Below are 13,103 nucleotides of genomic sequence, written 5' to 3'. Positions count from 1 at the left end.
CCACAGGCAAGGGCACAGCTTCAGCCCAAACACAGAAATGTAGGGGGGCTCCTACCCACACCATAAACCAGCAAACTCAGCAGGGCAGGATCCACCTGGGGAGCAGTGGTGCCCTCTGCTTCATGTATCAGCAAGATTTCCAAAATGCTCTTTCTCAACATGCATTTCACCAGTTGTGATGTTGCCTTGACTTACACAGGCAGCATTTACTGGGGTCTCTGGTCATTCTCCTGCTATTGTGGTGACACCAAAATTGCAGAGTGTTAGATGAACAGAACAGACCACTATTGGTGAGACCCAGAGCAGACCCAGTCATCCACCCCACACTGGGCTGCCAGCACGTGCGCTTTCCCACGGTCCACTGCAGCATCCCTCTGCATAACAACTGAATGAAATCTGAAGAAAACCACTTTATTCCAGAACCCTGGTCTACTCTGTTTTTCAGGAGATTCCTTAGGAACTGGTCCTGTCAACAGAGAGTCCTACTGACTGCACCTGGACTGCTTGGCTGTTTAAAGCTAGACACATACATAAAAAGATGCAGTCTCATGGGCCTCTGCCTGTGTCTGCCCAGGATAGCTTGAGGCACATGGAAAATAGATAATTTTTCTGTCTGCCTTCCAACTGACAAAACTGTCTTTTAACATATTGAATATCGGAGGTCAGTAGCTTGCCATCAATGCACCCAAGTAATTAAAAAAATCATTATTAAAACAAGTGCACACTACAGGATTTCACTTCATATGGCACTCTCCTGAAGCTACACATCTCACACGTTTTCATAAAATAAAGGTCAAACACAGCCTAGGAGCATGCCCTGCTGCCTGCACACACATCCACGCCTCCAGAAGCCATAGCATCCCATTGAAAGGTGCTGACAGCCCCCCCCTCCACCACTCAGGAGTAACTCTTCCATGCAGACCAGCTCAAACTACTCGTAAAACATAAGTCCTCTCACAAACCACAGGGCTCTCCTTTATTAAATGTGTGGCAACTGGAAGAAGCTCAATGTTTCTACCTTTCCGTTTCTTTGGCTGCTTGGCTTAGAGCACTGAACTCAGAGGAAAGGAAAAAAAAAAAAAGAGATTAAACTCCAATTAAACTGTAATTACATTTAATGAATACCAAATACCTGACTCACTGAATAAGCTGTAAGGGAAAAGATTATTTTCTCATAGTGACTTCCATGGAATGGTAATATATACCTTTTAGGGAAAGTATTTTAATTTTAAGAATGCAGAGTTCCTCTAGGTGGGTTTCTCAAGTTCATCAAGCCATTATGAGGTGGAATTTTAAGGAAGTGGAGGGATGCAGATACTCTTTTATATTCCAGAAACTGTTTTTATATTAATCTGTATTTTAATTGGGTAACAGCTGCTACCTACAGACTTCCCATACTATAAGAGGCAAATAGATTTGAGAGATTAATGCACAGCTCTTTACAGCAGTTTTTAAAGCTCACTGGCTTGTTTTTTGATTTTCCTGCCATCGTTTTCTCCATGCATTCGCCTGGCAGAGGTGGACAGCTCACCTACTGCAAAGTGCTGGCTCTACCTCTCAGAGAGCAGCACAAATCAAACCTCTAGAAGTGGCTGAAAGATGAGCTTTGGGAAAGGATCATAGGATCATACAACAGTTTGGCCTGGAAGGAACTTTTAAAGGTCATCTAGTCCGACCCCTCAGCAATGAGCAGGGACATCTTCAACTAGATCAGGTTGCTCAGAGCCCCATCCAACCTGACCTTGAATGTTTCCAGGGATGGGGCATCTACCACTTCTCTGGGCAACCTGTTCCAGTGTTTCACCACCCTCATCGTAAAAAATTTCTTCCTTACATACAGTCTCAATCTACCCTCTTTTAGTTTAAGACCACTATCCCTTGTCCTGTCGCAACAGACCCTAATAAAAAGTCTATCCCCATCTTTCTTATAAGCCCCCTTTAAGTACTGGGAGGCCGCAGTAAGGTCTCCCTGGAGCCTTCTCTTCTCCAGGTTGAACGACCCCAGCTCTCTCAGCCCGTCCTCACAGGAGAGGTGCTCCAGCCCGCTGATCCTTTTTTTGTGGCCCTCCTCTGGACCTGTTCCAACAGGTCCATGTCTTTTCTATACTAAGGATGACAGGCAACCATTTGGTATCACGGCCAGCACTGATGTAAACGGCTTCTACCACTCCAGACACCTTCAGGACTGCATCTGTTCAGCACCGCATCGCTGATGGGCATAGGAGGGCAGGGTGAAATGAGCTCATCCAGACGTTTCCCATCAGGAGGGAGGGGTGGGAAAACAAACACAGAGGCCCCATCAAAGAGTCACTGCTTGATCTTGCCCAAGACTCCTTCCCTCCTTCTCTGCCAGGCCAAGCAAAGTACCAACTTATCCATACCAGAACACATTGCCAAGCACACATGCATGCAAGAATCATGCTACAGAATCACACACATGAATACAAAGGGATATACCCGCTCCACAGGTAACATTTCAATAAAGGTCAGAGAGTGCTCAAAAGGGACCAGATTTTTACTCTCTCACCCTTTCTGATCCTTTCCATTATCAGTTACATCCATCTGTAACATCCAACCTAGTGCACTGGGTCTCTGCAGCATTACCTGGTCTTGCAGCTTTGATAAAGTATAAAAACATAAAACTGCACAATTGTAAAGTTTCACCAGTGATCCCAAGAAGCACATGGTACTTAAAAACATAAACAAGCTATAAGGCATTTATCTTTTTGTACTTTTATTGCCTGTTCCTTCAGGAAAAAAATCAATAAAAATTAATCATAAAAAGAGAGCGAAGTACCATGGAAAAGCCTGTACAAGCACCTTCTGTGTAGAGGGAACCTTTCACTTAAGCTCCTGTCATGAACCTTCTTGGGCATCAGACAAACCACTTGCATCTTCCAAAAGACCATGATGAGCTTTATATAAGTAACAGCAGCTTTTAACCATTTGCAAGCACTTTCCACCTTCTCTGTCTAAATGTCCAGCACACCCCTCATCACAACCAAGCCTCACGACCTGTTGTTTTACACAAGGTCAAGAGAAAGGGGACCAGATGAGGGCTACCGAGTGAGCCAGCACTGAAGTCGTGCTCCTGGCCATTGGTGTGGGGAGTCGAAGGAACCTGCTGTAGCCAGGGGAGAGCACAGACACACTGAAAGCTAAGCAAAGGGATGCCTTAAGGGTGACCATGAGCTCTCCACCCTTGCAGACACCCTTCCTGTGCTGTGCTGTCGTCTTCAAGAAGGAAGAAGGATGTGAGAGGTACTCCAGATCCAAGGAGTAATGTCAAGCAAGCCTGGTAATCCTCCCACACACAATCTATACCAAGCAGTCCCATTGCTTCATGGCAAAAAGCAGCCAGTGGAGGGGAGAGGGGAAAGCAGCAGCACAGCAGACAGGCTCCCGTGTAATGTCAACACCACTGCTTTTCCTACAGAGTTTATCTGCGAAACCATCGTATTTCTACTCCACGACAGTTTGCTGATTACCTAAGCACTTGTCTCTGGTGTACAATCTGATAATCAAGCCTGGTCTTTCTTTGTAGACAAAGAGGCCAATAAATCTCACCCTTTGTAAGTAGAGGTGCCTAGACAAAGCCCTTTACTGGCATTTAGCAAAATGGGTATTTTTCAGAAAACATAAACCAGCTGAAAGTCAATGGCAAGCGCGGGAGCTGTGTAGAAAGCGGCTCCACAGGAGCTGGACACACAGCACGTCCCGGCTGTGTCCAGGGGGTCTCAGGGGAACCCACACTAGCGGCACAGGGCTGACCCCTGCGCCTGCCTAGCAGGAGCCACCCACCCCACAGGTCTCTACACGGCCACTACAGCCTCCACTAAAAGTGGCTGCAAATACAAAAGGGTATTTTTGCAACTGTTTAGTAAGGTCCTCAGTACGACCAGCTCGCTGTGGCTCTTAGGGCAGGGTTTCAAAGTCAGCTCCAGAGAATGGGCCCAACGACAAGCCCAGTTACCCCTCCAGCACGATCACACTTCCCAGACCTCGTGGCAGCCCCTGCACAGGCAGGGGGACCGCCAGGCCAGGAGGCACAGGGGTGATGCTGTGCACCGAGCAGCACACACACAGTGGGGGTGTTGCCCAGGAGCCAGGGGTTTCCAGGCTAGGATGAAAACCAGCTGCCTAACCCATGCTGTTAATAACAGAGAACTTGCCAAACCTGGCAAGCTGGACCATTTCATGCCACTGATAGACACAGGTGGGAGTTCTGAAATCATTTTGCCTGCTGGCCTCAGCACTGCCCATTTTTATCCAACTCTGGACACAAGACATCAGACCGAGGTCAGCAGCAGAGTCTGCAGCACAATGTTGCAGCTGGGACATCCATGCCCATCCTGGGGACTCCTGCAAATGCGCAGCCGGCGCGCGTGCGCGCGCACACATACACACACACACACAGAGCTTTGCTTGCTCAACGGCTCCACACAGGAGACACAAACCTGAAGAGACACTAATAGGTGCTTTGGGCTCCCATGGCAAGCACCACAGTGCAGGAGCGTTAGATGGGCTGAATGTCTCAGTCACAAGCTTGGAATCCAGAGAATCTCTCAATGTCCTCAGGCTGCAGCAGGCTGGAGGCTCTGTTCAGTTAGGACAGCCACACCAAGCAAGTCATGCAGGCTCTCGTGCAAGAACAGAGCTGCAACCTTTAGCAGTGGGGGAAAGGACGCAACAGAGGAATTTCCAGAAAAAGGAATTTTGGTGGGAGTTAGTGAGTGAGATGACTTCTCTATAGAATTTAGATGACATGCAAAACAGACATTTTGGGCTCTACTCTAGAAGATGACGTTGCTTTTAGCAAAGATCAGGTGCAAGCTGTGAGATTTATCACATTTGTACAAGCATATGTCCAGCAAGCCTCATGGGGATAAGGACAGCCAAAGTAGTTGTCCAGCCTTCTAGCATTAAGGTTGCAAAACAGTTTCCATTATAACCCTCTGTTTTCACACATTTATAGCTTTCTGAACGCCCCTCTCCTGGGAATAATGTTTTCTGTGCTTAGTCTTTTTTTTTTTTTTTTTAAAACATTTAAATAAAATACCTTCAGATGGTTTTTAGTTACAAGAGAATAAAAAAAAAAGTATTTGTTTTTACAACGTGGAAATATGGAAGGGGCTGGCTGGTCCTGGAGGGAACTCCACCTAACATGGAGGAGACATTTTTCATCAAGTTAGTACACATGGGACAAGCACTTCAGGGGCTTAAACCTGCAGCCATGGAGGTTGGAGAAAACACACCACAGCGTCAATGACTCCAGATGAGACTGGGACAGAACAAGGAACTTGGATACCCTGATTCCCACAGTCAGTACTTTAGCTGCTCAACTGGCCAACATTGAACCAGTGGAGTGACAGGAGAAAAACCCAAAGCAAAAGGAACTTAAACTTTGTTTTGATGGTTACAGCAGGGAGGAAGAACAAACTTGCAGAAAGAGTTAACGTTTTGTGTTGAATGAAAAAAAAAACCACCACAAAACCAAACCAAAAAAAACCCCAACACAAAACCAACCCCTGTTGCCCTATTGAACCCTCAGGGATCACATTTACTACCTTCATCCTCTTCTCTCTATCCGGAGAAGGGTGGCCACAGCTAGAGAGCAGCTGTCCTCAGCAATGAGAGTAACCAAGTAACAAGAGGCCACTTCTCCAGCAATCATTTCAAGTGCCCCAACAAGCATGACATCAAAAAGAAAGCCTTAAAAATACAGACATGGGTTGTCCTACCATTCTGAAGGGCTCATCAAATCCCAGCAGGCAGGCCTCTGAACCATGCAGCCGTACAACACTTTCTTCCTTCAGACCATGCTCTCTTTGACCTTCCCCCCCCTCCAAAAAGAGCAGCACAGCAAAATCATGAAGAGCTCACAGAGAGGCTACAGGATTTTGAGCATCAGCTAACATGACTGATTTTATTTTGTGGTCACCCAGTTAGACGTTTGTTAGTTGTAAATAGAGCTATCTCAGTTAGCAGACGATAGAGTTATTTATGAATCCAAACTGCGGTCTTCACATGGTACTGCAATGACAAAAAATGATTCCCCTTGCCCTTAAGTCAAGGCTGGCATGACATGCTGCCTTGCAGCTGCACCGTGAAGAGGCAACCCCAACCCCTGGTGCAATGGAAACCTGCTTCCCAGGGAGACTCTTGGAGCACCAGGGAACCTTTGCACTTTACCTCTGTACAGAAGGGCGTAAGCTGGGGATGCACCACAGGCTGAACATACATGTGAAAGGTGGATTCGATCTCCATCGTCCTGCCATTCAGCTTCAGGATAGGGAATTCGATGATTTCCTGAATAGGGCAAAAAGAAAAGCAGCTGTTCATTTAAAACAAACAAAAAATGAAGCTGGAAATGATCCTGCCTACCAAGTTGGCTGTAAAAAAGAGGGGCCTGACAGTTGCAAACAAAACCAAGCCTAACACAAAGCTGTGCAATACAAGTGGGAAAGTGGTGCAGGAGCCCAGAGGAGGACAGAACTGATGCTCATCCCAGCCGGGACGGGCAGCAAGGAGGTCTCTGTGCTCAGCACTGCAACTGCACACATCATTGCCAAAGCTGACCCTAAGGAAGATGGTCAAGCACCACTCACACACACTACCCAGGGACATGGAGATGTACTGGCAATGGGCTCACGTCTGTTTAGTAATGAAAACCCAGGGGCTGTGCCCTCCCCAAGACCAGTCCCATCTTCTCCACCTTGCCATCCTGTTGGAGGACACACCAGGCAGACACAGGAGCTACGGCAGGAAGCACCTCCTTCCCGAGAGAGGCTGAGGAGCACTGCTCTCCTCCAACAGAGTGAGGAGAGGAGCTAGAAGCCCCCTCCAAATCCATCCCTAAGGAATATGGCACAGCAGCAAGCCCTGCTTCATCTTCCTCTTTGTAGCCAATTTATGCTGATAGGAAAATAAAAACATTCTTTCATCAGAAGAATGTTCAATTATTTGAATAATCAGCAATCAAAAATTTACATGGACCTGTTAATAAAAAGTTTAAACAAATCCAGTTGCGATGGATTTCTCAATTATTAAAAAATATACATGAAATTAAAAAAGCCAACCACTGAATAAAAGCGATAAAATCCTTTGTGTTCACCCCCCTCCTTCTCCACTCCCTTTCCTCCTTCCAGTTTAATGTAAGAGGAGAAGTGACAATTTGTTTGGTGTCTTTAAAGAATAATTTGTCTATGTTATTTAATAGAGATGCATGGCACCAAGGTTCTGGAGTGCAAATGAGCCCGCTGAGTGATATCCATGCAACAAGCCTCTCAAATCACTTCTGGAGAGAAACAGAGAGAGGGAGAGAGAATAAAAAAAATATTGCTTTTTAATATTCAAAAACAGTTTGCAAAATTTAATCAAAGCAGAGCAAAAGCTAACATTTTTACCACTTTGACATTTTTATTAGCGCTTTCATAAATTTTTAAAACATGAATGGAATTAGTTTAACAACAAAAAAAACTGCCTGAAAACATCTGGAAGAGACAAATAAGAAATAATAAAAAAATAAAAAAATCCAACTCCTGTGAGTAAAATTAGCATGTGGAAAATGCAGCCGCTGCGGAGGAACTAACACAGTTTTTGGACCCTGGCTGCAACCCTCATGACCCACAGGAGGAAATTATTGTGAGGTCATACATATAAGCTGCTGACATCACCACCCCAGCAGGCAGAAGGAGGGCAAGAAGCTGGGTGGGTAAATGGAAACAACAAATAATTTAAATAGCCAGGAGAAACACCCAGTGGACAGAGCCTGTGGCCGCAGCAGAGCAGCCCCCTGGAGCAGCAGGCACAAAGCCCAGCCCAGGGCACATGGGGAGCACGTGCCGTTGAGATGGAAAGTTATGAAAAAAAATTTTATATAAAATAAAGTGTTAAGAGTGCTGAAGTGCCCAGGTGCAGACACAGAGTAGTCAGGCTGCAGAGGACACAGGGCTTAACCATCTCCCCATGGTTGGCTGTGCCACACTCTGTGCAAGCTGTGCAGGCTAAGGCAGAGGGGACATCTTTCCCCACAGCCTTACCGCCCCTCCAGGAGTCACCAAGTTTCCCCAGGAACGAGGCAAAACTTGACCTGTAGGCTGGAAGGGGAAGAGGACACAGAGGCAAAACACCTGAGCATCACCCAGGTTGTCTGTTGTGGTGCAGCCAAACTCTCCAGCTTCAGCCACCCAGAAGCACCCGTGGAAACATGAGAAATTCAACCTGAGTAAGAAACACTGGACACAGTTGATCCTGCCTTCAAACAAGCTACCACAGATAGGCTCTGAAAGCAGCAAATTTCTGTTCAGAAGGAAAACAGACTGCAAAGTTTGAAGCCAATGGACAGGATGTCATAATAGAGCCAGGCTTAACCCCAGGGTAACATGACCCCATCCTTCAAACCAGGCTGGGGCGGCTCATTTCCCTATAGATCTGCATCTCACCCAGGAGGTGACCCTGGAAGCAGGCAAGCCCACGACAGGGCAAGACGAGCATTCCTCCTCCCAGAGAGGGACACACACCGGTTGGATTTCACAGCAGGGCTGCACTGCAATGCTGAGATGGATCCTAAGGGACCAGAAACATCCTCAGGGGCCATCAAGTGGCTGGATACAAAGCGAGACTGAAAGACAGCCCTGCCGCTGATCTGATACACAAAGGCGTCACTCGCCTTCCAGAACCAAAGGCAAAAAGCACTTCCAGGAGGGTCGGATTAAGACAGACGGAGGAAATAAAAAGCCGTACTAAAAAAATGTGGAAAATTTAACAATATCCAGAATTACTGCAGGTCTGTGCGAACCGCGTGGCCAGGAGCGGAACCCCAGGAGCGACCCAAGCGTCTTAGGAGAAAGCGCAGCTGCTCTTTTGGGCTTATGTGGTCAGTTTTTGAAGTAAGTGGTAAAGGACCTTTCCCAAAAGGCTGTTTATCTGCATGCTTCCTATAGTGGAGATTTTTCCAGTCTCTGGCAGTGTTTGCTCCGCTGGTATCTAAGGCAACAGATACCAGCCCCATGAAATCAGCCCCACTCCTCACTAACGACGTTAGCCAGTCCTGCAATGAAATTTAACCTGTGACACTGCTGTACTTTTCATTTAAACTTTCATTTGGAGAGAAGCAGTGTTTGGAGACCCTGCAGTTTGTCCTGCTAATAAAGACAAGTGTTGGGACCTTTAAAGGTGCCATTCATCTTTTGCCTTTATTAAATTCAATTTTCTTAAGCCCATGATACATCATGAAATTAAGAGTTGACATTCCTGCAGAAACAAAAATATCTATCAAACATAAACAGAAAGGGGGGGGGGGGGGGGGGAAAGAGGCCTCTTACCAAGAATTTATGGCTTAAAGTTGATCTGTTTCCACTTTTTCTCTCTCTCTCTTTTTTTTTTTTTACAAGCATATGGTTTGTTTTAGATATCCAAAATGTTATTACAGATCTAGAATTTCATTAGTAATTATTATGAAATGGTGAGCACTTAGACACACACACACTCACACAACTCCCCAACAGACCGTGATGCAGGAAGGCAGCCGGGCGCTCTCTCACATTTCACAGCAGCCCGGTGAACTCAACATGTTCAGCTCCATCTCCACCAAGGACCTTCACTGCTTCTTCCCAGGTGGGAAAGGTGGAGGAGAGCGACAGAAGTGAATTAAAAGGAGAGGTTCACTGACACTTAGTTTCTTTTATCAGAGTCTCATCAACCATAAGCATTACCTTGAGATCCTCACCCATTTCCACTTCCAACACTGTGTCCATGTTCCAACTTTGGCAGTGATTTGTGCCAGGAGCATTTGGGGCTTCCTGCCCCCTCACCTTCCCCCACCCTGCCCCAGCTTTTCCTTATAGCACAACCAGAAGTTATGGATGTGCTGAAATAATGCTGAGGGTGTCCAGAGGCTGCAAATAGCCGCAAGCTACCAGAAGAACAAATGTACCCATTTGAATTTTGCGAGCACTGCAATTAGGTATTTTATTTAGCACTGCAAAGTAACTTGAAAGGAAATCCAGGATTCAAACCACCAGCAATAAATAAGCGGCTTTTTATTTTCCTTTCATTGTCATGAAAAGTTGAACATGTTTTCTGTTGAGAAATTCTGCACGCGGCTCCCAATTACAGGCATTTGCATTTATATTGTTGGAACACAGAGCTTCTAAAATCAATATTAACACGCTTAAAGAAAAAGACATCAGCACCCTGTCCCTCCCCTCAGCTGCGCCCCCAAACACAGTAACAATAGGAACCTACAGAGCCAGAGGCTTATACATATCCATTACCAGGTCCACTCTCTTTACAACAATCTTGAGTTTATGATTTCATGGTACTTCAAGCAAATCTATGTGACAGCTTGCTCAGAATTCTTGCCTTTAGAAAAAAAAATGTTCCCAAGAAAAAGAGGTGCCAGGTGGAAGCCTCCTGTGCAACCTGGCTGTCCCAGGCCAGTGGGCTGAGCAGCAGCAGGAGGCTGCAGGGTAACTGCGGAATGGCTCGGGACTTCCTTTTAAGAGACATTTGAAAAATTCATAAGGGCATGTGAAAGTACTGCTACGAACCCAGCCTTTCCTTACCCAACCATCCTAAATGAAACTCCCCTCCCTTTACACTGAAGCAGGGATGCACAAATTCAGCTGTCTTGATCTTGCTAATAAAAGAACAAGCACACAACTATACTCGCTACATAATTTCCTATAATGGACATATCTCTGGTGTTCAGAGAAGAAAGCACCTGAAGTTACACTAATTCCCACAGAGGAATCTGTTTGCTTATCCTTTTGGATCTGGGGAGCACTAATAACATTAGATGAAAAGAATACAGTGCCCAGCAAGAACTTCGCGGCTCTCAAAACCTTTTAAACCAGAAGCCCACATATGAAGTGGACAGGGAACACTTCAGGACACTGAGTTATATATTTGAGGAAGACCATGTAGCCTATCCAGTTCAAAAACTACCAGAGAATAATTTATCCCTTACTCCCACCCCCACGTGAAGAAGTTTAATAAACACAGGAATAAAAGATGCCCATAAAAATCAGAGCTGACTGTTCAAAATGCAATAAAAACAAGCAGAGGCCGTTCAGAGAAGGGGATTTTTTCCTGATAAGGAAAAGCATAAAACTTCCTACCAAAAGACTCCTTTACACCTTCAAAAAAGGTAAGGGCAGAAGAGGCAAGGGAGTCTCCGTGGAGGGACACAGTCTCAGCACCAGCTCATTTTGTTCAGGGATGCTCTTCCCCCCCTTCTTTAAAGAAAAAAAGTCATTTTATGCACAAGGAGCTTATTTCTTAAACAAACACTCGTGTTTTTGATTTACACCACGGGCTGCTCCTAAATAATTTATGGCGGGTTAAATTTATTGCACAGCCCTGGCCGGCTGCAAATTCGAATTGCCAAATAATTAGATTTTAGGGCAATGCTTATAAATTATCCGCCGATTTGTCCGGACTTGTTTGTCAGTTGCTTTGTGCTTCGGGTCATCTTTGGCATTTCGCTGTTTGTGTTTTAATTGCTGATTTACACTTTGACAGATGAGAGTTGATGCCTCCAAGATCGGGGAGGGGGCGGGGGGTTGAAGAGCAGGAAGAATCAGAGCTTTTAAAGCCTTGTGATTTTCCTTTTTTTCCAAGGCAATTAAAATCGAAAAGGGACACAGTAAGGACAGCACTAGCCTAACAGTTCTGCCTCCCCAGTTTCCATCCTCTGCCTTAATTATTATTTTAACTAAAGCTGTTTCCAAGTGAGCAGCCTTGCACTGGCCCTCAGGGGCAGTAACCAAGATGACCTCATAGGTCTTTTCCCCACTTCTAAATTTTTATTTAACTAACCAAAACAAGTACCATAAAGGCAACACCTCTGCAGTGGGGGGACAGCAAAACTTCTGCTGAATCAGGGCTATGCTGACTTTCCGAAGGATGCCTACCTGCACACACGGCAAGGAGTCTCTCAACGCTTCTGTCCTGGGTAATTTACTCTGTGTACCGATTAAGCCTGTCAAAAGATCTCTGGGGAAGCACCTGACCCCCAAATTTCTTTTTCCATCACTACCTAGCTTGAAGTACACATATGCACACACCCAACAATTCAACACATTTAAACAACTGTTATATCCCAGAAAAGCATGAAGGGAAATACACATCAAAATCAAAACACAAGAAAACTGGCAGGAATATGGAAAGATCAGGAAACACTGGAATAAGATGATGTGAACACAAATTCTGCTGTCCGATCATTGAATATCTAAGGTTGTTTCTTCCCCCTGCTCTTAGGTGAACCGCACTGCCCACCCCCAACACTCATGCACCAGAGCCCCATGTCAAAGGCTGGATTTCCTCAAAGATAAATTTTGAGTTGTATTTTGGGTTCTGCACTGGCATTCATCCTGGCTTTTATTTCCAGGTGCTTCCTTACAACTGTGAGGGTGAGGGACCATTTCTCTTACTTTAATAGAAGCTGAAATTCCCATCTAATCACATGCCTCCAGGAGCTTGAGCTTTAAGAGAGAGATCTAGTCCATGCACCTGCCCGAGGGCAGCATCACCTCCCCCTAAATAATTTCTGACTTTGTCTAGGCTGTTTTTACAGACTCCAATAAGAGAGACTCACACACTCCCTAGGCACTCTATCCTCCTGTTTCATTAGTCTTATCATTGGGAAGTTTTTCCTAATGTCTAATCAGAATTTCCCTTGCTGTTGTTTAAATTCATGGCTGCTCTTCCTACCCACAGCAGATACAGGCCAGAACATTGCCTTTCTCATTTTTGCAACTGAGGACTTCATCATACATACCCCTCTCGTCACTGCACTAAACACAACTCCAATGCCATCCAGCCTGCACTCACAGTTGTGTTTTGCAGACCCCTGGTCACACTCACTGTTTCTCCTTTGCACCATCTTGAAATAGTCTAATAATTTTTTAAAAAGTATGGAATCCAAAGCGAAGCACTTCCTTAGCTGAGGTCCCCTCTTACAGGGCCAAGAAAAGGAGGATCCACATGTCTTGCAAATGAGATTTTCCTCCTAAACTTATCACTGTGGTCTCAAGGACTTCTTTCACACCTGCTGTCATACCTGAAATCTTGACAGCTGGCTCACAACCCTTGTCCTG

The 13,103-nt window shown here is 45.6% G+C and overlaps 1 protein-coding gene across 3 annotated transcripts in view; it reads right to left on the bottom strand.

The window, feature by feature from the left end:
- Positions 1-13,103, bottom strand: part of ERI3 (ERI1 exoribonuclease family member 3) — a 135,983-nt gene that overhangs the window by 104,820 nt on the left and 18,060 nt on the right. For all 3 annotated transcript variants that reach the window (XM_074832204.1, XM_074832206.1, XM_074832205.1), the window contains exon 3: positions 6,193-6,309. In XM_074832204.1, the coding sequence (XP_074688305.1) occupies positions 6,193-6,309 (117 nt within the window). The remainder of the gene's footprint in view (positions 1-6,192; positions 6,310-13,103) is intronic.

Source organism: Strix aluco, chromosome 8 (assembly GCF_031877795.1).
Source record: "Strix aluco isolate bStrAlu1 chromosome 8, bStrAlu1.hap1, whole genome shotgun sequence".
Lineage (NCBI taxonomy): Eukaryota > Metazoa > Chordata > Aves > Strigiformes > Strigidae > Strix > Strix aluco.
Note: the sequence above shows the minus strand (reverse complement) of the source record. Positions and strands in the feature narration are given on the sequence as shown.